Below are 27193 nucleotides of genomic sequence, written 5' to 3' on the forward strand. Positions count from 1 at the left end.
AAATGGGAGGAGGGTCCGGGAGCGGGGAGAGGAAGGGAAACGTGTTAGTTCAGAGGACCAGCAGGCCAGGAGGGAAAGGGCAACATCTTCCCTGCTTTCCTCTCCATCGCAGCTCAACGCTTCTGACGCTTTCTTCATCTTACCCAAAAGCGGTGCCCTGCTGCGATCCCAAGGAGGCTTACTCACCAGCTGGGCTCAGTGGGACTTACTCGCTAGTAAGGGCACGCAGGATTGCTACCCCAGCATACTCTTGTTCGCATAGCATAGGTCATGGGTGAGAAGTGGTAGCCACTTGTGGACATGGGCTTGGTTCACAATATTCATTCTTCTCTCACCATCGATAGCTCTCCTATCTATCTATCTATCTATCTATCTATCTATCTATCTATCTATCATCTATCTATCTATCTATCTATCTATCTATCTATCTATCATCTATCTTTCTTTCTATCTATCTAGGATCTTACATTACGGCTCTCCCCAGCCAGCGTACGATTCTCAAGCTCTCTCTCCTCCTCTGGCGCAGATGCATGTTTCGATTGTTGCGCCTGAGAAAAGTTGTTAATGCTAACTATGGTTTATTTGCTCTGAACACCAGACCTGGAAACTGTGGTTAACGTTAACCATGGTTTATCTACTCCAGAGTTTGGATCCAGGAAGTGTGGTTAGTGTTAACCATGGTTTATGTGTCCCATAGTTTAGACCTGGGAAGTGTGGTTAGTGTTAACCATGGTTTATGTGTTCCATAGTTTAGACCTGGGAACTGTGGTTAGTGTTAACCATGGTTTACGTTTTCCAAAGGTCAGGCCTGGGAACTGTGGCTAGTTTAGCGGCAACCATGGTTTATCTGGGCAAGCCAGGGACATCAACCAGTGCCTGAAGTTGATCTGTTTCAACAAACCATCGTTAAAATGAACGCTTGCCACACTCTGCCCTGGCTCAGACATCTTGCCAACTAACTGTGCAGTGAGTTCAAACTGGAAACAGATGTTTGCAATCCCCTCCGGGAAAGAGATGGGGGTTGAAGAGTATGCAAACCATACAGTCGTGAACACAGTGCTTAGTGCTATGTGCATGCCAGACTGCAGCCCGATGCAGGAATTTGCATAAACCGAGCTCTCCATGTAGAAAAATGTGAGCCAGCAAACTAAGAGGTGTCACACAACTTCAATGGCTTATAATGCGCTCTCTCGGCTCAGGCTAACCCTCTAACTTCACCACAAAATCGGCAGAGGCGGCAGAGAAAGCAGGTGGTGCCGGCCACTCCTGGAGAGGAGGATGAACATTGTCTTTGTCCATATTCTTCACCCTCTGTTCCCTAGCTTTACAGACCTCTGCCCAAGACCCCACAAAAGGATAAGTCTATCAGTGGTGAAACAGACCCTCCATGTACAGAGACCAACAGTGGGAGAGGAACACTGTAGGCTTTCCAGAGGTATTTCCAGAGGTAAATTATTATCCTTGGTCTGATCCAGCAGAGCTTCTCTTAAGACATTTGAGATATATTTTCCTCCCCCCCTCCATTTTTACCAGAATACAAATACAATTGCATTAATTTCCCAATTCACGTGTTCCGGACAACAGTTTCGGGTTCAAATTAAACCTTACCACTTTTGTGGACTGTGAAGGAGAAATGATTTAATAACGGGAGTGATTTTATAATAGTCTTAGGAACCGCAAGGAAAACCAGAAATACACCTTCGGTGCTTCTTGGCGCTATGTTTGAAGCCCACCATCATAAATTGCAAGCGTGGCGGGGAGCTTGGGAAGTCTTCCTCCCCTGGCCCCCTAGAGGACCTTGGGAAATCTTCCTCCCGTGGCCCCCGACAGACACAGCGGCCAGTTCTATCCATCCAGCCAAGGAAGGAAGAGAATTATACATGTATTGAAAATAAATGCAGAATTGAGGGGAGGAAATAAATGGGGGTGGGGTGGGGGGGTGAAGTCACAGAAGACAGGACAAGAGGCAGGACAGTAAATAAACACCCACAACAGTGACAAAACTCCAAGATTGTTATTCATTTTTTAAAAAAATAAAATCAAAAACCACACAACTAACACGGAACAAGAACTGGTTATAATCGAGAGGTTGAGGTGGCAAATAGGCTATCGGGGAAAGTGAGCGCCGCGGGGGGCAGGTGTTTTGTGTGCGTTTGCGGAGGGTATTTTCTTACCTCGGATCGGAGTACCTTCTGCAAGGAAAAACAAAAGAAAAAAGAAAAACAAAACAGAAGTGAAAACGAGCGGGGAGGAAAATAGTGGGAGTTTTTTTTGTTTGTTTTTCGTTTCCTTAGACGTGCCAGTGGGAGAAAGGATCCTAAGGAGAAGGAAGGTTTGGAGAATCTCTAACGCTGTCCTATTTTGAGTGGGCTGAGAGATGTAGAAGTACCGTATTTTTTGCTCTATAAGACCCACTTTTCTCCTCCTAAAAAGTAAGGGGAAATGTGTGTGCGTCTTATGGAGCGAATGCAGGCTGCGCAGCTATCCCAGAAGCCAGAACAACAAGAGGGATTGCTGCTTTCACTGCGCAGCGATCCCTCTTGCTGTTCTGGCTTCTGAGATTCAGAATATTTTTTTTCTTGTTTTCCTCCTCCAAAAACTAGGGGGCTTCTTGTGGTCTGGTGCGTCTTATAGAGCGAAAAATACGGGTACTTAAAATTCTGAATGGATGATTTCATGTTCACTTCGGCCAATCAGGAAGGCAACAGCTGCGGACGCCATTGGTCGCCCAGGAAAGCATCAATGGGGAGGAGCCAACACCTGATGGTCTAGTGCGGCTGCTTGGCAGGTAGAACGTCCCAGGTTCCATACCGGTCATCTCACTGGTCAACAACTACGGGTCAGGAAGCAGTTAAATAGGAAAGGCCTCTGCCAATCAGACAATTCTGGGCAATGTTATAAAATGGCAGCTTTTTGTCAGTCAATCTCTGCTTAAAAGGAACCCTTCGCTGCACTAAACTCGGAGCTGCTGCCAGTCCGAGCAGAGAACAATGGCCCGGGTGGGTAAGCAGACTGACTTGGAAAGAGGCAGCTTCATGGGACAACAAGGTGAGCCGCTCTCCACATGCTCAGAGGCACTGTTATCCTCCGAGGATGGGTTGAAATGGACATCCAGCATTGAACGCAGTCCAAATAGCTTCATGGGCGTTCTCTTCAAGGTTTGGGTTCTAAAAGCCCGGAAGTCACCTTCCTCATAAAATTGCAGGATCCTTCCCCCGCTCCCAGCCCCCACTGGCTTTCCAAGAGATTGCTGCACATCTCAGTCAAGAAAAGTATTATTGTAAGACGATCTCTAGGGTTTTACTCCCATCCTGAAAACAGAGCAGGTTTTGCAAAGCACGGCCCATTCTTTCAAGTCCCAAAAACTCCCCCTTTGCAGGATCTCCAAATATTGGCATTCCCCGGTATTGCTAAACATCACCAATGTCTGCAGCAGAGGCATCTTGCTGAAAAATCTACGTCCGCCTTGAAATAACCGGCTTTCCTTTTTAGGAGTTTAAATGTCTCTAATACTCTCTCTCCCCCCAAACTTCCTAGATGAATGTGCCCTGTTTTCAGGATAGGGGTAAAATAAAGCACCTAGTTATTATGATTAGTTAGTGTCAGCTGGGAGGGGATAGGGCGAGATGTTATTTGGTTAAAGCTGGTTAAGGTTCTAGTTAGGGAGTCAGCTTCTGGCTGGACAACAGGTTACAAAAAACAGGAATCTACAGAAAGGCGTTAGTTAGCGTCTAGTTAAGGTTACTAGCTAGTTAATGTTAATCGAAGCAAGGTATGCTCGCTGGAGGAAACAGTTTGGAAAGAAAAGAAAAGGAGTAAGGAAAGGGAGGGGGCGTTAATTTGGGCAAATCTCTGCAGAGAAACAGCTGGGTGGTTTTAAAAAAGGCAGCGAGAAAGAGAGAGAAAGCGAGGGAGAGAAGAGGGGGAAATTAGCAGAGGGTTGTGGATTTATTCAGTGGAAATAGAACAGCCTTGAACTCATCTTTCCGTCTCAGAAAATCAGGCCTAGAAACACATGCAAAAATCTGCCATCTGTGACAACAATCTGGAGCAATGCGGGGAGGGGACCAGTGGGGAGAAGGGGGGGGCGGTGCTGGTCTATGGGGGGTCTGACTCACTTGAAAGGCAGCTTTGCCGCATCACTGGTGTGCTACCGCACAACAATTATTTCCAATAGGAACAAATTATCTGGAGCCTACGAGGGCATTCGGGGGGGGGGGGCGAACATCAAACTTGGGTCTGGGGAGGGAGAGGAAAGAGGGGTCCCCAGTCCCAAAATGGCGGTGTCCAACTGGCATGGCCCAAAACCATCACCTTTGCAAACCAGTGCAACCCCAGTGACGGCTTGTGTTGATAATCTTTGTGAATATCCAGGTTGCCACCCCCTTGCCCTGCCTTCAGGTCAGAAAACTGGGGTCTATAAAAGTAAAGGGACCCCTGACCGTTAAGTCCAGTCCCTGGCCGTTAAGTCCAGTCATGGACGACTCTGGGGTTGTGGCGCTCATCTTGCTTTACTGGCCAAGGGAGCCGGCGTATAGCTTCCGGGTCATGTGGCCAGCGTGACTAAGCCGCTTCTGGCGAACCAGAGCAGCGCACGGAAACGCCGTTTACCTATTTCTCTAATTGCACTTTGACATGCTTTCAAACTGCTAGGTTGGCAGGAGCAGGGACCGAGCAACGGGAGCTCACCCCATCACGGGGATTTGAACCGCCGACCTTCTGATCAGCAAGCCCTAGGCTCTGTGGTTTAACCCACAGCACCACCGGTGTCCCAACTGGGGTCTATACTGGCATCCTATCTGCCTGTGAATGGGATTTGCTCCCAGTTTTGCTGCTCCTGGTGAAATTTTACATGTAACGCCATGAGAAGGCAACCTAAGGCCCGGGGGCTAGATCCGGCCCAATTGCCTTCTAAATCCAGCCCGCAGACGATCCAGGAATCAGCCTGTTTTTAATTGAGTAGAATGTGTCCTTTTATTTAAAATGCATCTCTGGGTTATTTGTGGGGCACAGGAATTCATTTATTTCCCCCAAAAAATATAGTCGTCGTCCCCACAAGGTCTGAGGGACAGTGGACCAGCCCCCTGCTGAAAAAGTTTGCTGACCCCTGTGTAACGTTGATGAACACTTTTTAGAAAAACCTTTCTCCCCCTCGAGATTTCATTCCAGTAAGGCCGGCCCTACCATTAGGGGGAATGACCCTGCCATCTTTAGGCAGCAGATGCTGGCATCAGACATGGCTGTTCCTCTTGCCTGTCTTCCTCTCTGGAGGGAAGAGATCTGTGCGCCACAGAAGCCTGCTTTGAACCCCCTAAATTCGCATTCTTCCCCCTCGGGGTTTTGTATGTGGATGCTTCGCCAACACCTAGACGGTGTTGCACAAGGAGTCGCATCAGGCAGCAGTTGCCACACGCTAGCCCTGAATTGCAGTAACGCCAGGTGGAAGTTCTAATGGGCATGGCTTTGCTTGGCTCATGAAGAGTTATTTAAACTACTGGGGGTGGGAGCAGAAGGAAAATTGATGAGGGGTGGGGGATAAACCAGGACTACAGGGCACAGGTGGCAGATTTTTATTTTTTAAAAAACCTGTTGGAGTTTCACATCTAAGAAGCTGGAGAATATTTGCAAGGTGGGGAAGGAGACGGAGCTGTAGACGACCCCTTCTAGTGCAGGAACAAATTGATTTTGAGAAGAGTTCCTGCTTTCCCCAAATACTACCAAACAGTAAAGGTAAAGGGACCCCTGACCATTAGGTCCAGTCGTGACCTGACTCTCGGGTTGCGGCGCTCATCTCGCTTTATTGGCCGAGGGAGCCGGCGTACAGCTTCCGGGTCATGAGGCCAGCATGACTAAGCCGCTTCTGGCGAACCAGAGCAGCGCACGGAAACGCTGTTTACCTTCCCGCCGGAGTAGTACCTATTTATCTACTTGCACTTTGACGTGCTTTTGAACTGCTAGATTGGCAGGAGCAGGGACCGAGCAACAGGAGCTCACCCCGTCGCCGGGATTCGAACCGCCGACCTTCTGATTGGCAAGTCCTAAGCTCTGTGGTTTAACCCACAGCGCCACCTGCGTCCCTCCTGAACAGTACATTGTGGCAATTGCCCAGAACTTTGCTTTTGGGGCAGTAGACCGGAGATTTTTATTTGGTGGGTGGGCAGTGGTGGCATCTGGCAAGTAAACAAGGTCCATAATTTAAAGGGAGACTTTGTGAATCGAGACCGGGCCGAGAGCTCCCGAAGCAGGAAAGCAAGGAAGGAGCTTGTTTTACTCCTGGACCCCCTTCTTAAAAGGCTGAACCAGTTATAAGGGCAATCGTAGAATCAGAGAGCTGTGCAGCTGGATGGGACTCCAAGGGTCATCCAGTCCAACCCCTGCCCCCCTGCATTCATCAGGAATCAGAAGTCACACTGGACTCTATGGCGGGGATGGATTCTCAACTCCCTGGCAGGGGGCTCTTCCTTTAGCCCATCCATTAATAAGCAAAAAGGGCAGGCTGGAGTACAACAGGTGCTGTAGCTTGTTTATTTGAAACCATAGCGGACCCTGTTTAGCTTCGCAAATAGGCTAGCTAATTAAACACCCTGCTACTCGGCCAAAAAGGAAGACCCCCAGAGTGGCTTACTTAAAGAAAAGCCAGCCGCTTCCTTCAGGGTCGGAATCTTAAAAAAAACCAAAAACCACCACAACACCAAAGGAAAATGCATTGGGAGGGAGGAGAAGATAAGCAAACTCAAGTATTTTATTGCAAATCGTATATGTCTGAGCTGATAAAATGTTATATGTCTGATATAAAGGGAGTTCCCTCACTGGCAGTTCCCTCACTGCGAGAAGCCAAGTTACAGGGAACCAGGCAGAGGGCCTTCTCGGTGGTGGCGCCCACCCTGTGGAACGCCCTCCCACGAGATGTCAAAGCGATAAACAAATACCTGACATTCAGAAGACATCTTAAGGCAGCCCTGTTTCGGGAAGCTTTTAATGTTTGATGTATTATAGTATTTTAATATTCTTTTGGAAGCCGCCCAGAGTTTATTATTATTAAAAATGTAGACTACCTTGAGACTACCCGCCAGAAGTCCTTGGAGTCATAGACCTTAGACCAGGGGTCAGCAAACTACGGCCCCCGGGCCAAATCTGGCCCGAGCAGGTCCTGAATCCAGCCCGAGCAGCCATTTAAGAACCTGCCGCGTGGGCAGAGACTACCGGCGATGGCGACAGGAGGAGGAGGCTGAGCAGCCGATCAGCCTCTTCCTCCCGCCGCTGCCGGGTTCTTAAATGGCCGCACGGGCCGAGACTTCCGGTGATGGCGACGGGAGGAAGAGGCCGAGTGGCGGCGGCTCTGCCGATCAGACGCCAAACTTGTGCGCGTGGCGCGGGGACGTCTCTGCCAATCAGAGGCCTCTGCCTCCTGTTGCCAATCAAACGATGCACCTGCTTTACCTGCGCACTGGGCCGCGGGCAGAGGGGAGGGCTGCATGTTCCCGTGCAGTGATGGCGGCGCGTAGACGCGCGACGGTGGTAGCAGCAGCAGCAGTGGCTGCTGTGGACCAGTGGTTGCCGAATCTCAATGATTTCACAGGGCAGAGCTAGTGGAGAGGGATGGGACGTCCGCTGCCGAGACAGGTGAGCGCACCTGCCCTTCCCACGGGTTCGGAGGCGGGACGTGCCTGGTTTACCCCTGGCCAGCTCCCTCTAGCTCCCCGCTCTCTGCCAATTGGCTGTGTGCGCGCGCGCGCATGGTCTGGCCCTCCGAAAGATTTAAGGGACAGCGAACCGGCCCACTGGGAAAAAAGTTTGCTGACCCCTGCCTTAAGACTCTCCACCGTAGCAAACAGGGAAAGCGAAATTAGGAAGGTGTCTCGGTGCCTCGTCTGGACAGAGCACAACTTTTAATTTTATTTCAGGGATTCCTGCCTCCCCAACCACCTTGCGGTTTCTAACACACAGTTGTTAAATGTGAAACTCCAAGCTCCAAATCAGTTTGTGGGCGGGGGCAAAATGAGACACGATGCCGTTTTAAGGTAGCTCACCATATTGTGTTAATGGGGATTCCAGGACGACTTTATTTTATAAATACCGAATTTACCTAATTTTGGAAGAGTTTGCATTTTCTTCTTTTCCTTGTAAACAGCCATGAGGTTTGAGACGCCGGTAATTTTTGCTTTTAGGTGCCTACGACAACCTCCCAGGTCACAAAGGTTTTGTTAAAAATGGCAGAATATCCCTACTGAAATAAAGGCGTTAGTAGAAGAGTCAAGCCGCATGCCTACTTTGTAAGGGTGTGAGGAAGCTGTTAAAAGAAGGAATTAGTTTTAAGGGTGGGAGGAGGGTGGGGCAGGCAACAGGTTTGGGGTTGACTGGTTGTCAATTTTTTAAAAAAGAACTACTAATATTTAAGAAAATGAAGAATTGACTTGATTTATGTGGAAAGCACACTTACCAAAGGTGTCTGAGTGAAATAAAATTAAAAAGGAAACAGAAAAGGGGGAAAAAATTAAAAGTGTGGTTATAAGCCAGTTACTTTTAAAATAAATATTTCCAAAAAAAAACAACCAAAGCCAACGAACCCAACACAGGACAGAACATAGATAAGACAGAGGTTATTACATACAGAAGTTTAGACATTGATTCCCAGACATGACAGGTGAGGTTCCCCACCGCCTCCCCAAACGAGTAGAGGAGACACATTTCATCCTTACCTTCTGAAAAGGTTTACTTTGAGAGTTATTGGAGGGGAGAAACTGCCGCACTCTCACCGCCGTGTCTCTGCATGAGCCATTGATTGGGGGGATGGCATACTCAAAAGAGGAAGGCACCAGGCCAGAGACACACACAGAGAAGCAACATGGAGTATTCACCATGTTGGCCATTTTGGGGGGCGGTCGGAGGGCCACTCTCCCCCCAAGCATGCTATCAGGCCCCCTTTGGGAACCCCTGGTGTTCGCGCGATGCAAACGTCCAGTCTGCGCGAGGTCTTCTGCTCTTCCTCTGGAGTCGCCCGTGGCGGGCACAAGCTTTGAGGCTTGCAACCGGCAAACACCACAGGGCAACCCCTGCGGAAGCGCAAATAGTCATCTCTGCACCGCCACAACAAACAAATGCACAAAAACCGACCTTCCCAGGCCTGTCAAAATTAAGTCCGTTTTGAGAAGACTCCCACCAAAGCTTTCTCAAGTTCAAGGGACAAGTTCTGGGCACCACAATTCAAGAAGGACACTGACAAACTGGAACGTGTCCAGAGGAGGGCAACCAAAATGGTCAAAGGCCTGGAAACAATGCCTTATGAGCGCCGAATCACAATCAGCGTGTGTGCAGGCGCGTCGCTGCGGGTTGCAAACCTGCACGAATCACGTTCACAACCCGAGCGACCACTGTAGTAGCGTTTACTTGCATTGACACCACCAGAAATATTGGGGTGGGGTGGACCGAGGTGAAGACTCTTAATCTCAGGGTTGTGGGTTCTGAGCCCCCGTTGGGGAAAAGATTCCTGCATAGCAGGGGGTTGGACTAGATGACTCTGGGAGACCCTTCCATCTTTACAACTCTATGATGGCCACCAATTCAGATGAGGATCGGACAAATTCATGGAGGGTGTGTGTGTGTAAAAGTATCCATGACCACCAGTAATGATAGGATGCAAACACACACACACAGAACACACATACCGCTTTGGTCTGATCCAGATTCAGGCTTCTCCTGACGTTCTTAATTAAAACGGCATTCCTCAAAACGGAACGTTTCAACGTGCAGGGACTGGCAGTGTTTCAAAGCACTTTTTGCACAAAGCACTCGTTTTAATGAAATCTTGGACCTGCCAGAATGCAAAATGCAGCGGTTCGCGTGAGGGCGGGGGCAGGAGAGAGAGGAGCAGAGTGGGAGGCAACGAAGGAATGAATCAACTCCGGCCACCCATTAAGCAAGACGGCTAACTCATGCCAGAAAGGAAAGCGAAAAGGGAGAGGACAAATTAGGCGGTTGTCAGGCTTCCAGAAATTCCAACGCAGGCAGAGTTTCCGACGGGAGGGGGGCGGCTTGCCGCCTGGCAGGCTGGTTTGCAGAAGGGCTGCTTGTTTGCCGGGTGCTGGCCACACGGGGGTCTGCTGCCCTGCAGAAAGGGGCTTTTAAACGGGGCCTTGAGAGAGGTGCACAGGGTTCCCCACTCCAATCCTAAACGTTCCCGCAGCTACATCGGAACAAAGGGCAGGTTCATGTTGCCGCTGTGAGACGAGAGCCGGGTTTGAGGCCTTTGTGCCGATCTAACTGTGGCTCCTGCAATGCACGGGGTTGGACTTGACGGCCCTTGGGGGTCCCGTCCAACAACGCTATAATGCTATGGTTCTGTGAAGCCCTAATCCGCCTGGGTTCAGTGTAACTCAGGGACTGCCTGAGCCCTTACATCCCGGCTGGGTCGCCGAAATCACCTGCAGGAGCCACACCGGAAATTCCCCTCAGTTGGCAAGGCTCCTCTGACAGCAGCATGAAACTTTATTGCCATCGGTACAGTCTTGTGGAACTGCCTGCCACTGGAGAGCCAGCAGGTGGCCTGCGCCAAACGTTTTGGTTCCGTCAGGCTTACACAGGGAACATGTCTTTCCACAACGGCTAGCTGATTTCTGATTTTAACTTTTTATATGTTTTTTTTAATTGTATGGCTTCAAGGTACTATTGCAGCAAACTAATAGCTGTATATACCGTATTGGCCTGGATATAAGGCGCAGGTCAGGTCTGTGTCCAGGGCAGCTGTCTACCAGCTCCATCTGGTACGCAGGCTGAGACCCTCCCTGCCTGCGCACTGTCTCACCAGAGTGGTGCATGCTTTAGTTATCTCCCGCTTGGACTACTGCAGTGCGCGCTACGTGGGGCTACCTTTGAAGGTGACCCAGAAACTACAACCACCGTATTTTTCGCTCTATAAGACGCACCAGACCATAAGACGCACCTAGTTTTTGGAGGAAGAAAACAAGAAAAAAATATTCTGAATCTCAGAAGCCAGAACAGCAAGACGGATCGCTGTGCAGTGAAAGCAGAGATCCCTCTTGCTGTTCTGGCTTCTGGGATAGCTGCGCAGCCTGCATTCGCTCCATAAGACGCACACACCTTTCCCCTTACTTTTTAGGAGGGAAAAAGTGAGTCTTATAGAGCAAAAAATACGGTAATCCAGAATGCAGTTTTTTTAAGGGTGCAAAGAAGTATAACTTTCCGAGGGGCTAAACTACAGTTCTCAGGATTTTAGCAGAGTGGGGGAAGCTAAGTGCTTTAAATGGATGGGGTTCATCTCTGCTCGCCACCTGTTCAGGATTTCTTTTTGCAAGCAGAGGACTTGTGTTTGGAGATTGCAGTTGGGAAGCAAAACAGTGCAGAATCACCGAATCGTAGAGTTGAAGCGCCATCTCATCCAACCTCCTTCAATGCAGGAATCTCAACAAAAGCATCCATCAGAGGTGCTCTGCAAAGCGTGGCTTTCTTTAGCCGTACAAAGAGGAAACAAGGAGGTCTCCGTGTTGGAACTAAAAGCCGCCGACACCCCAAAGCTAAACACACACAAACACAGATAGGTAGCCGTGTTGGTCTGCCATAGTCAAAATAAAAAAATTCTTTCCAGTAGCACCTTAAAGACCAACTAAGTTAGTTCTTGGTATGAGCTTTCGTGTGCATGCACACACCTCACCAAGAAACTTGCACAGGTACAGACTGATATCTTCTTTCTTACTAAATGCAAGAACCTGGACATTATACTGTGTATTTGAAGAAGTGTGCATGCACACGAAAGCTCATACCAAGAACTAACTTAGTTGGTCTTTAAGGTGCTACTGGAAGGAATTTTTTTATTTTGACACACAAACACAGTTACACAACACACAACAAGGGGAGGGAACACAACGAACGCCGAGGAAACAACTCTGAACGCAAAGCCACATGGAAACACGTCACGAGGCGCAAAACCGCAACTCAAAATTAACTGAAGGGCAGGTAAACAAACGGACAGGTGGAAGCAGGGGCCTCACCTGCAGCGATTCCTGCACCTCAGAAAGGTTGAAACTAGATGTCCTTTGGGTGTACCCCTTCCAACTCTACCGTTCTTTGATCTGTTTGGGCAGCACACCCTGTGTGTTGTTTAGTGTGGCATGCCGCTTAGTGTGTTGGTTAGAGGGTTGGAGCAGGACCTGGGAGAAGCTGGGTTCGAATCCTCACTCAGCCATGAAGCTCTTTGTGTGTGACCTTGCACCAGTCACCACCTCTCAGCCTAATCTACTTCGCAGAGTTACTGTGAGGATAAATGGGGTTTGGAGAACCTTTTGCACCACCTCTTTGGGGGGAAAGGCGGTACCTATAAATGTGATAAATAAACGAATGAAAAAATAAGCGTGGAGAACTGAATTTAAGAAATGGAAACCAACACAGATTCACCTGTCCCTTGATATAAGAGACGGGAGGCAAGCACTCCTGAAAAAGGAGAGGATGGAAAAGACCCAACAAATGACTCAGAATTTCATGTGGTCGTTTCTACATCCGTTACTCCGGTCACAAAGCCCAGGTAGCGGCAGCAGAGTCCTGGGCCCACGACGTCCCTCAAAACATCGCACCAGCCGCCACCCTAGCTTCCAAACTGCCACAAACATTCACACAAGTGGGTTTGTAACACTTAACCCTGGCAAAGGCCATTTAAATGCAGCCGAGTTCTGGCAAAACTGCAAGTGTGCCCAGCTGGGTAAAGTTAACTTTTCCAGATACTTGTGTGCTTAACATACAGCGCATGTTAAGCACTGTATGTATGGAGGCGCAGGTCAATTCTGTGTCCAGGGCAGCTGTTTATCAGCTCCATCTGGTACGCAGGATGAGACCCTCCCTGCCTGTGGACTGCCTCGCCAGAGTGGTGCATGCTCTGGTTATCTCCCGCTTGGACTACTGCAATGCGCTCTACGTGGGGCTACCTTTGAAGGTGATTCGGAAACTACAGAATGCGGCAGCTAGACTGGTGACTGGGAGCGGTCACCGAGATCACATAACACCAGTCTTCAAAGATCTACATTGGCTCCCAGTACGCTTCCAAGCACAATTGAAAGTGTTGGTGCAGACCTTTAAAGCCCTAAACGGCCTCAAAGGCCCAGTATACCTGAAGGAGCGTCTCCACCCCCATCGTTCTGCCCGGACACTGAGGTCCAGCTCTGAGGGCCTTCTGGCGGTTCCCTCCCTGCGAGAAGCCAAGTTACAGGGAACCAGGGAGAGGGCCTTCTCGGTGGTGGCACCCGCCCTGTGGAACGCCCTCCCACCAGATGTCATAGAGAAAAACAACTACCAGACTTTTAGACAACATCTGAAGGCAGCCCTGTTTAGGGAAGCTTTTAATGTGGCTGGGGAAACCCAGCCAGATGGGCGGGGTATAAATAATAAATTATTATTATTATTCCTGAAAGAGGCAGTGCTAGCATAGTGGTTAGAATTCCAGCCCCGGACCTGGGAGATCAGGGTTCAAATCCCCACTAGGCCACGGATCTCCCTGGGGGCCAGTCGCTGCCTCTCAGACAAGGTGGGATGCCAGCTTGAGTTTGCTGGAGAATATAGGGACGCAATAAATCTATATATATAAGACCTTGTGATCCCCCAATCCTTTCCCAGAGGGAGCTTGGGGTTCCAAAGAGGACTCTCTGGCACAGAGAGTGGTTTACTCTGCAGACAGCACACACGAATGTCTGAGCAGGATCTTGACCGAAGCGTCACCTGCCCCACCACGCCGACCATTTCGCCTCACCTGATCTCAGCTGCTTTATCCTTCCGTTGCTGGCGCTGGGGTCGACGGGCAGGAAATCTTTGAACCACGTGATCTCTGGATCTGGGTTCCCACTGGCTGCGCAGAGCATGGTGGCGGTCCTGGTGCGCTCCACCACTTTCAGCTGGGGTCCCATGTCGATGATGGGGAAGCCCGAAGGCAGCTGGTCCTCTGTTCGAAACGACACGGGCAAAAGGGGAAAGGGTGAGACTCTGCGGAGGCGTCAGGAGGTGGCATTCTCTGCGAAGGGCTCCGGGAGGCATGGAAAACTGCGACTCAGGGAAGCGTGGGAAATTGAGACTCAGGGAAGCGTGGGAAATTGCGACTCGGGGAGGCAACGTTAACAACAGCAACAACGGGGAGACTCACAAGGCCGACGGGGCATGTGCTTAGGGCACTAGCAAAGCAGGGGAGCATACACACAAATATATTATTATTATTTAGCAATTTGGAAATTTTATAGTTTAAAAAAAACCCAAAACTTAGGAGCCATCATGGGGGGGAAAATCAGAACTTAGGCTTCCTTGAACTCCACACTATTCCCCCATTTTTTCCTCTTCTCTTTTTATCACTTGTCCCCCAGCTAAACTGGACGGTGGAGGGACACTTCCTACTAATGCAAACAAAAATAATGCAAGGACGTAATATCCCGCCATGTGTTGCAGCGAATCTATGCTTTATTATTCTATCAACCATAAATTTTTTAATAATATTTTTTACTAATTTTAACATATAAATTATAAAATGTACCCCAAAACTTATCACTTATACAATCTTTTTAGACTTCCATCAGCACCTCTGATGATCTACCGTTTTAACCACTTCTTATGCATTTCTTAACTTTATATTGCCTTTACATCTCTTAACAAATCATCCTCCCCTTTCTCCATTTTTACAATACTTCTAATAATACTCCTCACAAAACTTCTTGCAACCCTACAAACGTCAACTGTTCTTCACAATTACTTTTCTAATAGTCCGTAAATTTACTCCAGTCTTCCGTGAATTTCTGGTCTCACTGGTTTCGAATCCTTACTGTTAGTTTATCTAATTGTTCAAAGTCCATTAACTTCATTCTTCAGTCGACGGTAACTCTTTTTGCTTCCATTTTTGGTGCAAGAAGCAAAAATGAAATCAATCACAAATATTAATTATTACGGATATAGTCTTCACAGTGGATTAGTTCTGATTTGTACTGGGTTGCCTATGGAGGCGGGCGCTGTAATATTTCCAGTGTTTCCGGCCCCTGAAGGTCTTGATCTGGGGCCAAGGGTTGGAGTTCAGAATAGAAAGATAAGGTTTTAGCATGATATGAGAGAGGGAAAGGGAGAGAGAGAGAGAAAGGCTGCCTCTCTCCACACAGGCGCCAGCAAACTTTTCCAGCAGGGGGCTGGTCCACTGTCCCTCAGACCCTGTGGGGGGCCGGACTATATTGGGGGGGGGGATGAATTAATTCCTATGCCCCACACATAACCCAGAGATGCATTTAAAATACAGTGGCACCTCTGGTTAAGTACTTAATTCGTTCCAGAGGTCTGTACTTAACCTGAAACTGTTCTTAACCTGAAGCACCACTTTAGCTAATGGGGCCTCCTGCCGCCGCCGTGCCGTCGGAGCACGATTTCTGTTCTCATCCTGAAGCAAATTCTTAACCTGAAGCACTATTTCTGGGTTAGCGGAGTCTGTAACCTGAAGCGTATGTAACCCGAGGTACCACTGTACAGTCATACCTTGGGTTGAATATGCTTCATGTTGAGCTCGTTCGAGTTGCGCTCCGCGGCAACCTGGAAGCAATGGAGCGTGTTACTTCCGGGTTTCGCCGCTTGCGCATACGCTCAAAATGACATCACGCGCATGCGCAGAAGCGGCAAAAAGCGATGCGTGCGTGCTCAGACTTGCAGTCGCTAGTTACGTTTGCTTCTGGATGCGAACGGGGCTCCGGAACGGATTCTGTTTGTATCCAGAGGTACCACTGTAAAAGCACACATTCTACTCCTGTAAAAACACCAGGCAGGCCCCACAAATAACCCAGAGATGCATTTTAAATAAAAGGACACATTCTGTTCATGTAAAAACACACTGATTCCTGGACCATCCACGGGCCAGAATGAGAACGCGATTGGGCCGGATCCAGCCCCTGGGCCTACCCATGCTCCACACCATTCAGAATTTCCTGTGCATTCATCCGAAGCGCACCCGGCAGCCGGTTTGTTTGCATCATTCCATGTGGAGCCGGGAACGTCTTGCACCTGATTGGCTGGATGTGACATCATGCTCTGAAGCTTCCATCTCCTCCGCTCAGATGCCGCCCCTTCCCGAAGCTCGTTAATTCCACAAACTAATTAATCTGCCAAGAGATAGATCAGCCCCTCTTGACAGGCAGGAGGAGGGTGGGTGGATATTATATGAGCGGGGAGATCAGGGAGGGAGGGCGGCGAAGGGAGGGTGCTTGCGACAACTATTATTACGGAGTGTTTCTAATTAAACAAAAATGTTAATCTTGTGGCACATTGTGCAGAATTCCTCGGAGTTTAATTAAAACAACCGCGGCTGGAGGCGTGATCAGATTCGAGATGAGATCTGCGAAGGACGTGGTTCCCAGAGGCTGGCACATGCCACCACCGTGGGTGGGGGAATAGGGGGGAAGACGAGAGCCCCCCACCCACCTGAGAAGGGCGCTGCTGGCATGCAAAACCAGGGACCACTAGTGCGCATCTAAACACCCCAAACGCCCGGGGTTCCCAACAAGCAATCGATCGAGCCTTGCAGCTAGAATTTTGCTGGCCAAAAATTGGAAACTACAAAAAGTGCCAACAGTGGAAGATTGGCAGATGAAGATGATGGGCTTTTTGGAGCTAGCCGACCCGACCGGAAGAGTCCGCGACCAGAAGGAGTACCAAGAGGAATGGAAGAAATGTAAAGATTATTTAGTTTAATATGTTAAGATAACTTAAACAAAAATACTTGGGAGTAACCGATTGGCCTAGGATTTAAATATGTGATATTCTGAAGACGATGGAGAAAAGTCAAAATGAAAAGAAAGAAAGATGTTAATTGACCAAGTAAATTCTATGTGAAAATAGTTTTGGGAAACTGCTACAATGATCTACAGTGGTACCTCAGGTACCTCAGGTTAACTTAATTCATTCGGGAGGTCCGTACTTAACCTGAAACTGTTCTTAACCTGAAGCACCACTTTAGCTAATGGGGCGTCCTGCTGCTGCCGCGATTTCTGTTCTCATCCTGAAGCAAAGTTCTTAATCCAAGGTATTATTTCTGGGTTAGTGGAGTCTGTAACCTGAAGCGTATGTAACCTGAAGTGTATGTAACCCGAGGTACCACTGTATATGGAAACTCAGCCAGGGGGATTCTAGGAAGTCAACCAACAATGATAACAAAAGTGGGGTTTTTTTACAGCTTGGATATATGTTTGTTTGCTTGTTTTTTTATGTTTTCTTTTTTTGTTTGTGGATATGTTTGTTATAAATTTGGAAAACTAATAAAATAAAAAATCGATCAAGCCTTGCGATCTGGCCCAGCATGCTGTTTGACGCTGCTCTCAGTAGGTTCAGTGGCAGACTGGCATCTGAGGGCAAAGCTCTTTGTGCCTGCTCGCTGGCGAACTCAAACTCAGGGCGTGGTTCGTGCCCAAACCTTTGATGCTCAGATTGGGGCGATGAAGGAGCCAAAGGCAGACAGGCAGGCACCACGCAAGCAAAGGCGTTGAAGGAAGGAGGTGTTAGTGCCTCCTCAGAGATGGATGCCTGTTGTCTTTGTCCATGGAGTTTTCTTGGCAGGGATACTGGAGTGGCTTGCTGGTTCCTGCTCCAGGTGGATCACATTTAGTCAAAACTCTCCCCTATGACCTGCCCATCTTGGGTGGCCCTGCACGGCATAGCTCATAGCTTCTCTGAGTTATTCAAGCCCCTTCGCCACGGCAAGGCAGTGATCCATGAAGGAACATCAACAAATGCCAACAAAAGTCCGTATAAAAGCCATGGTTTTCCCAGTAGTGATGTATGGAAATGAGAGCTGGACCATCAAGAAGGCTGATCGTCGAAGAATGGATGCTTTTGAATTCTGGTGCTGGAGGAGACTCTTGAGAGTCCCATGGACTGCAAGAAGATCCAACCTCTCCATTCTGAAGGAAATCAGCCCTGAGTGCTCACTGGAAGGACAGATCCTGAAGCTGAGGCTCCAAGACTTTGGCCACCTCAGGAGAAGAGAAGACTCCCTGGAAAAGACCCTGATGTTGGGAAAGATGGAGGGCACAAGGAGAAGGGGATGACAGAGGACGAGATGGTGGGACAGTGTTCTCGAAGCTACCAGCATGAGTTTGACCAAACTGCGGGAGGCAGTGGAAGACAGGAGTGCCTGGCGTGCTCTGGTCCAGGGGGTCACGAAGAGTCGGACACGACTAAATGACTAAACAACAACAACAACAACAACAACAACAGAGATGGATGGGATGGGTTTTGACAAGTTCAGAGGCAGTGTTGGTGGCCAAACAGGCAGCGTGGGTGAGCCGGAACCAGCCTGCAACAGGGTAAAGCCTGTGCCTTGAACTCCTTCACGCAACGCAGGGCTGAACTGCGAAGGAGGCAGCGATGGGCTCCAACTTGCATGGCTTTGAAAGGGGGTTAGTCAATTGCATGGGGAAAAATAAGGCTCCACTGTTGGGGGCGGCGATGCTCCAGAATATCAGTTGCTTGCAGGCTGCAGGAGGAAAGAATTGCTCTCGTGCAGGGGTCAGCAAACTTTTTCAGCAGGGGGCTGGTCCACTGTCCCTCAGGCCCTGCGGGGGGGGGGTGGACCACATTTTGAAAAAAATAATAATGAACGAATTCCTATGCCCCACAAATAACCCAGAGATGCATTTTAAATAAAAGGACACATTCTACTCGTGTAAAAACATGCTGATTTCTGGACCGTCCATGGGCCGGATTGAGAAGGCGATTGGGACGGATCCGGCCCCCAGGCCTTAGTTTGCCTACCCATGCTCCACACCATTCAGAATTTTCTGTGCATTCATCTGTGCTTGGATCGCCTGGTTAGCCCCAGGATGCTGGAAAAGATGGACCCCTTCTGGCCTGATCCAGCACACCTCTTCCTCCATTCTTATTTGGTGCATGCAAAGACTTGTGCAACGCTGCATTCCCCGCTGCCACCAAACTTTGGTTGAAAGCACACATCGTGGCTTGGCAAAGTGAGGGGGCTGCTTTCAGCTCAGGCCTTTGGGGGGGTCTGCGTTTGTCTTGGAACAGGTACAACGCAGACGTCAGTCGCCTCTCCTTGGGATGATGTCACCCCTACACGGCCACATCTGCGGGGCTCGGTCATCTCTGTTCACAGAAGCCCTTTCCCAGAGGGCTCTTCCCCCTGCTGTGACTCTCCTTGCCGGAAACGGCCGCTCGTTAAGTGAAAGTGCAAAGGTCTTCCAGGGACGCCGACAGCTGCTGCTTTGCAGCTCTTTTAATAGGGTGCACTCTCATTTTTTTTTTATTTTTTTTTGCACTTGGGCAAAAAAAATGAGAGGCACAAATGCAAGATGGGTGACACCTGGCTTGAGAGCAGTACATGTGAAAAGGATCTAGGAGTCTTGGCTGACCACAAACTTGACATGAGCCAACAGTGTGACGCGGCAGCTAAAAAAGCCAATGCAATTCTGGGCTGCATCAATAGGAGTATAGCATCTAGATCAAGGGAAGTAATAGTGCCACTGTATTCTGCTCTGGTCAGACCTCACCTGGAGTACTGTGTCCAGTTCTGGGCACCACAATTCAAGAAGGACACTGACAAACTGGAACGTGTCCAGAGGAGGGCAACCAAAATGGTCAAAGGCCTGGAAACGATGCCTTATGAGGAACGGCTAAGGGAGCTGGGCATGTTTAGCCTGGAGAAGAGGAGGTTAAGGGGTGATATGATAGCCATGTTCAAATCTATAAAAGGATGTCACATAGAGGAGGGAGAAAGGTTGTTTTCTGCTGCTCCAGAGAAGCGGACACGGAGCAATGGATCCAAACTACAAGAAAGAAGATTCCACCTAAACATTAGGAAGAACTTCCTGACAGTAAGAGCTGTTTGACAGTGGAATTTGCTGCCAAGGAGTGTGGTGGAGTCTCCTCCTTTGGAGGTCTTTAAGCAGAGGCTTGACAACCATATGTCAGGAGTGCTCTGATGGTGTTTCCTGCTTGGCAGGGGGTTGGACTCGATGGCCCTTGTGGTCTCTTCCAACTCTATGATTCTATGATTCTATGAGAAACAGACGGAAAAGGCCGATCCCACGCGAAGGATTGTTGAAAATAAAACTGCCGATATCATAACACTCCTAAGCAAATCTGGGGGCAGCCGCGCTTGGAATACCATGAAGGGTTCTGGTCGCCTTGGTCCAAAAAGGGTATCATGGAGTTGGGAAAAGGTTCAGGAAAGGGAAACCAGTTGTAAAGTCGGAAGGGGCCACGAATGTCTCATCCAGTAGCCCGACCCGTTGCAATGTAAGAATATTTTGCCCAGTGTGTGGATCGAACCCACAACCCTGAGATTAAGAGTCTCGTGCTCTACCAACTGAAAATGATCAAGGTGATGGACCGATTCCCCTGCCAAGAGAGGTTGCTACCTCTCAGGGTTGTTGTCGGGGATAAATGAAAAAAGGGAGAACCAGGCACAAGCTACCTTGAGTCCTTGGGGCAACAGGTGGGAAATAAATGCAATAATAATACAGTGGGACTCGGGTGGCGCTGTGGGTTAAACCACAGAGCCTAGGACTTGCCGATTAGAAGGTCGGCGGTTCGAATCCCCACGACAGGGTGAGCTCCCGTTGCTCGGTCCCTGCTCCTGCCAACCTAGCAGTTCGAAAGCACATCAAAGTGCAAGTAGATAAATAGGTACCACTCCGGCGGGAAGGTAAATGGTGTTTCTGTGCACTGCTCTGGTTCGCCAGAAGCGGCTTCGTCATGCTGGCCACATGACCCGGAAGCTGCACGCCGGCTCCCTCAGCCAATAAAGCGAGATGAGCGCCGCAACCCCAGAGTCGGTCATGACTGGACCTAATGGTCAGGGGTCCCTTTACCCTTAATACAGTGGACGCTCGGGTTGCGAACGTGATCCATGCAGGATGCACATTTGCAACCCGCAGCATTTGCAACCTGCAGTGGCGCGTCTGCGCAGGTTGCAATTCGGTGTGTCTGCGCATACGCGACTGCTGAAACCCGGAAGTAACCTGTTCTGGAACTTCTGGGTTTCGGCGGTCTGTAACCCAAAAAAACGCAACCTGAAGTGTCTGTAACCAGAGGTATGACTGTACAAATAATAAGCGGCCCTGACTTAAGGCAGCTTCCGGTGTATTCCTGTTGGAAACCTTTGTTGAGAGGGCCACCCTAGGTAGGAGAGACGGCGGACATTTGGAGCAGGGAAAAGAGGGAAGAAAGAAAAGAAAGGGGGGAGGTGGTTGGGGAGGCACAAAGAGTCAGGGAGGCTGTCCACACTCGTTCGCCTGCTCTTTGTGAAAAAGCAGAGGTTAATAGATTCAGTCTTTGTCCTTTTAACTCTCCCCAGCAGTTACAAATGAGTCCGGCACAAGGGGAAGGAGAAGTCGATCTTTACGGCCCGAAATCCAAAGACAGGTCAAAAGGATAACTTTGTCTGAGAAAAGGATTTGGGGAGCGGGGGAGAGAGAGTGTGGGGCTGCACAGAAGAATTTGGTGACACTTTCTGGACCCTCGCTGCTTTCGGAGGGGATTCGATTGCAAACTGGCAAATCCGGGGTGAGCTATTAAAGCAGCCCTGCAGCTCCTGCACTCCAGACTCGCTTCTTGAAAAAACTGGACTTCTGCGACAAGGAAAATGTGTGGGGAAGGGATTCGCTCATAGGTTCAGAGGATTGCAGAGTTGGGAGGGGCCCAGGGGGGTCATCCAGTCCAACCCCTGCAATGCAGAAATCTCAACGAAAGCATCTGTGGCTGATGGACATCCAACCTCCAAGGAATAAGTTTTATGCTTTCTTTCGTCTTTCGGATCAGGACCACTCCTCTTTTCTAGGGCGGAAAGTATTGCATTGTGCAAAACTCTCTAGGGAGAGTTACAGGTATGTAGCCAGGTTGGTCTGCCGTAGTCGAAACAAAATAAAAGAATACAGTGGCACCGTGTTTAGTCGTTTAGTCGTGTCTGTCTTTTCGTGACCCCCTGGACCAGAGCACGCCAGGCACTCCTGTCTTCCACTGCCTCCCGCAGTTTGGTCAGACTCATGCTGGTAGCTTTGAGAACACTGTCCAACCATCTCGTCCTCTGTCGTCCCCTTCTCCTTGCGCCCTCCATCTTTCCCAACATCAGGGTCTTTTCCAGGGAGTCTTCTCTTCTCATGAGGTGGCCAAAGTCTTGGAGCCTCAGCTTCAGGATCTGTCCTTCCAGTGAGCACTCAGGGCTGATTTCCTTCAGAATGGAGAGGTTTGGTCTTCTTGCAGTCCATGGGACTCTCAAGAGTCTCCTCCAGCACCAGAATTCAAAAGCATCCATTCTTCGGCGATCAGCCTTCTTTATAGTCCAGCTCTCACTTCCATACATCACTACTGGGAAAACCAGAGCTTTAACTATACGGACCTTTGTTGGCAAGGTGATGTCTCTGCTTTTTAAGATGCTGTCTAGGTTTGTCATTGCTTTTCTCCCAAGAAGCAGGCATCTTTTAATTTCGTGGCTGCTGTCACCATCTGCAGTGATCATGGAGCCCAAGAAAATAAAATCTCTCACTGCCTCCATTTCTTCTCCTTCTATTTGCCAGGAGGTGATGGGACCAGTGGCACCTGAGAGACCAACTAAGTTTGTTATTGGTATGAGCTTTCGCGTGCACGCACCCTTCTTCAGATACACTGAAACAGAAGTCCCCAGACCCTTGTAGATAGTGAGCGGGTGGGGAGGGGTATTACTCAGAAGGGTGGTGGGAATGGGTGATTGGCTGATAGGTGTGGTAAACCTGTTAACGTCTGCAATTGGTCTTACGGGAAAAAGCAAGGGGTGAGATGGCTAAAAATAGCTTTATCCTGTATAATGAGATAAGAATCCAATGTCTTTGTTCAGACCAGGTCTCTCCATGGTTTTAAGTTTGGTAATAAGTTGCAACTCTGCAATTTCTCTTTCCAATCTATTTCTGAAATTCTTTTGGAATAAAACAGCTACTTTGAGACCTTGTATAGAAGATTTTGCACAGGGAAGCAAGCACTGGATGAAAGGTCATCAAATCATTGAATTGCAGTGTTGTAAGGGATCCCAAATGCAGGATTCACAGCTTATGAATCCCTGACAGATGCCCAACCAACATTTGTTTAAAAACTTCCAGCAAAGAAGAGTCCACCACCTTCTGAGAGAGTCTGTTTCACCGTGGAACAGCTCCTATGACCAGAAAGTTTGTCTTGATGTTGAGGAGGAATCTCATTATTTTGTAAATTGAAGCAATCGGTTCAAATCCTATCCTCCAGAGCAGGAGAATACAAGCATGCTCCCTCTTCCATGGGACACCCCTTGAGATAATTGAAGACGACTACCCTATCTTGTGTGTCTCCTCTTTTCCAAGCTAAACATCCCCAACTCCTTCAACCGCTCCTCACAAGGCTTGGTTTCCAGACCTTTCACCATCTTGGTCACCCTTGGTCACGCAGAATCTTCTAAACCAGGGGTCAGCAAACTTTTTCAGCAGGGGGCCAGTCCACTATCCCTCAGACCTTGTGGGGGGCCGGACTAGATTTTGAAAAAATAAATGAACGGATTCCTATGCCCCACAAATAATGCAGAGATGCATTTTAAATAAAAGGACACATTCTACCCATGCAAAAACACACAGATTCCCTGACCATCCGCGGTCTGGATTTAGAAGATGATTGGGCTGGATCTGGCCCCCAGGCCTATCCACGTTTGCCTACTCATGTTCTAAACTCCACACAAACAAATTAAGGATGCATGCTCACTAAACAAGCCACTGATGTCTAATCTGCCTGGCAACAAATCAGGATAAATATGCTCAATTAACAGGTTGTCCAGAGGCGTCCGGCGTTGCAGCAGCTCACTCAATCCCCAACATTCCTGCTCAGCCACCCCAAGCTTGGAGTTCCTGCTGCATCCCGGCGCAACAACTCAGAGCTCCCAGGATGCAAATTCATGGAGGAAAGGACTTTTATTATTCTCACTCCCCACTCTCCAGTTCTGGCAGCAGGCCAGTGGGGGGTGGGGGTGGGGGGCACGCAGACAACCTTTGCTTAACGCCAGCAGGGTTTTTCCGGCTAGGTGCCCCCCTTTTTTTGCTAGCTGGAGAGAGCCGCTGCAATTAGCACATCACCTAACGAAGCTTTGAGAGCCCAGCGAGGGGGTGTTGGCTGTGTTCGAACCGGGAAGCACTAGTCGGCCGCGTAATGAGCATGCCAGCTGGTCGGCGGCAACCCCCCCTTGTCAGCCGGGTCCCTCCTCGGCTGACACTTTTGCCTGTTTGCCAGCCCCCAACGGAGGGGGAGACAAGGCAGGCTGCTTCGTGGGTCCCCACCCCAGACGAGCGACAGCTGTGGAGATTGCAGAAGCCCAGAGCTTGAACAGCTGCAGTTGCGGGGCAATTCCAGCCTTGCGTAATATATCCCCCCCCCGTTCTTTCCGCACATTTGTATTTGTCACCAAAGAGGGCTCCCCCACAACGGCGCTAAGGATCCATTTAAAACAGTGCTCGCTCCGTGATTTATTTGCTATCAGCGCTCTGGTACTTAATTTTCGTTATTTGCGCTTGTTTGTTTTGCCACCTTGTTCTTTTCCCCATTTTTTTTTTGGGGGGGAGAATGCTTTTCCCCCGTTTTTGTTTTTTTTTTGCCATTGCTCACTCCTAGGAATGTGGGTAAAAAGGCAAAGGGACCCCTGACCATTAGGTCCAGTCGTGGCCGACTCTGGGGTTGCGGCGCTCATCTCGCTTTATTGGCCGAGGGAGCCGGCGTACAGCTTCCAGGTCATGTGGCCAGCAGGACTAAGCCGCTTCTGGCGAACCAGAGCAGCGCACGGAAACGCCGTTTACCTTCCCGCCAGAGCGGTACCTCTTTATCTACTTGCACTTTGAGGTGCTTTCGAACTGCTAGGTTGGCAGGAGCAGGGACTGAGCAACGGGAGCTCACCCCGTCGCGGGGATTCGAACCGCTGACCTTCCAATCCACAAGTCCTAGGCTCTGTGGTTTAACCCACAGCGCCACCTGTGTCCCAGGAATGTGGGGAGCAGCCTTAAATAAGAGTCTAGGGTTGCATCTGGTGCAGCCATTCTGACAGCAGGCCCGCAGATGTTAGCAGAGCTCTCTGTAGCGAATATGCAGACTGACAGCATGAAAGCTCATTGCTCTGAAGAACTTTTGATGCGGATGTCGGCTGCAGGCAGGATTCTGGCAGCCGAGCGATGGAAATATTTGGGGGAAAAAATGCATTTGTTGTTGTGGTTTCGGAACCTACAGATTTGGGCTACTGAGGAAAACATGCACATTTCTGGTCCCTTCTCAATTCTATGATTTTATTTCCTGTGCTTTGGACTCAATATGCCCAACGTTGATCATCCATGCTAGCTCAGGAAATACAGAAGTTGTGATTAATATTGGTGTTTCCCCATTTCTTCCCCTTATAATTTATTGTTTGTTTGCTTTGTATACAGTGGTGCCTCAGGTTAAGTACTTAATTCGTTCCGGAGGTCCGTTCTTAACCTGAAACTGTTCTTAACCTGAAGCACCACTTTAGCTAATGGGGCCTCCCGCTGCCGCCACGCCACCAGAGCACGATTTCTGTTCTCATCCTGAAGCAAAGTTCTTAACCTGAAGCACTATTTCTGGGTTAGCGGAGTCTGTAACCTGAAGCGTATGTAACCCGAGGTACCACTGTACAGCACAAGCAGGCTTGCTCAAAGACTCAGATCTCTCAGGTGAGAGAGACTGATCAGGTATCTGATTTAACTTTTTGTTAGGGGATAGGTCCCCCTGACACACGTTTGAAAAAGTGGCCAGTTTTTGCCTCGAAAGCGGCGATTTTAAGGAGGAAAGTCTGTGGGGGATGAGAAGTTAAACTCCAACTCTTATCTAAAAGAAGCCCTGGTTTTAATGATTATTTTTACTGTGTGTTTTTAATTCTGTTTAATGCATTTTATTTCGTAATGGCTCCGGCTTCACGAATAAATACTACTCGTATTCATACATTGCATGACATAATACTCCGCTACTGCATGTTTGGGTTGTTAGTAATGGTAACGTTGGAAGCTGCCTTCTACTGACATAGACCAATTGCTCCATCTAGCCCAGTGTTGTCTACACTGGCTGGCAACAGCTCTCCAGTATTTCTGAGAGGGGTTCTCTCCCGGACTTACTGGAATATGCTTGAACTTGGAGCCTTCTGCGCTCCACATATGAGCTACAGCCCATTCCCTAAAGAGTCAGTCCTCGTGACTGAATAAAGAGCTGATTTAAACAGTAATATTGAAGGAATGGGTTTCCCAAACCCAAAACTGAATGTGCAGGCAGTTTGAAACTGCACCAAAATCCCTATTTTTCCTTAGCTAAAATGCTTTAACTTGAGCTCCTGAGCCAAAACCCAGCTGTATAAAGAAGTGCTCAGAGCCTCTCCTTTATCAGTTTGTGACGGCAAGGATGGCCTTGACTGTACCAGTAGAACAGGGAAGACACGTCTGTGCCTTATCTTATATCCTGACCACAAACACGCACAGACCTAGTCTGGGAACAGCGCCAGAGGGTGTTCTTGGAGATGGTGACCTCTTGCTCCAAGATAAGAGTGTAGGAAGGAAAACCCTTTTATGGTCAGAAGTATAGGAAGGAATACCCTTTTATGGTTAAGAGTGCCGGAGCAGGAACATCTGTGATGTCAACCTGCGTGTACAAGCTGAAGTGGCTGGATTCCTGGGGAAGGGGGAGAAGGTGCCTGGAGGATATATATACTGCATGAAATTTCTCATTTCTTTGGACTTGCTGTGGACTGACCACGCAAGTGCCTTCTGCTATCCGGAGAGCAGAATAAACTCTTTCTTGGAATCAACCTTGGTGTCATTTGACTTCCTCCCTCCCTCTCGGGAGCAACACAGACCCTATCGGTGAACTCCAATAAGGCTACAATATAGGGAGCTACCCTATACGGCTTCAGACTTCTGGTCCACCTAGCCCAATATTGCCTACACTGACTGGCAGCTGCTCTCCAAGATTTCAAACAGGGGTCTTTCTCAGCCCTACCTAGAGATGCTGAGGAGTGAACCTGGGAAAATCTGCGTGGAAAGAAGCTTCCTTTTGGGGGCGGGGGCGGTGTAGGGGATTCCAAATTTTGCAGAAATACAGTAACATCTTAAATGTGCGTGGGATCGAAACCTGCCGAATAAGGACTGAGCAATTCCCACGTAGCCACAGAACTGACTGCCCACGGAGGGGAAAT

General features: G+C 49.0%; 1 protein-coding gene and 1 long non-coding RNA gene across 21 annotated transcripts in view; one reads left to right on the top strand and one right to left on the bottom strand.

Moving 5' to 3' along the window:
* The window catches only part of LOC309523075, a 219728-nt gene that overhangs the window by 119357 nt on the left and 73178 nt on the right, over positions 1–27193 (top strand). The gene's annotated exons all lie outside the window — the stretch shown is intronic.
* Positions 1–27193, bottom strand: part of PTPRS (protein tyrosine phosphatase receptor type S) — a 305222-nt gene that overhangs the window by 116299 nt on the left and 161730 nt on the right. For all 20 annotated transcript variants that reach the window (XM_082206217.1, XM_082206214.1, XM_082206218.1 and 17 more), the window contains one exon: positions 13751–13939. In XM_082206217.1, the coding sequence (XP_082062343.1) occupies positions 13751–13939 (189 nt within the window). The remainder of the gene's footprint in view (positions 1–13750; positions 13940–27193) is intronic.

This window comes from Podarcis vaucheri (genome assembly GCF_965113315.1).
Source record: "Podarcis vaucheri genome assembly, chromosome: 18".
Classification (NCBI taxonomy): domain Eukaryota; kingdom Metazoa; phylum Chordata; class Lepidosauria; order Squamata; family Lacertidae; genus Podarcis; species Podarcis vaucheri.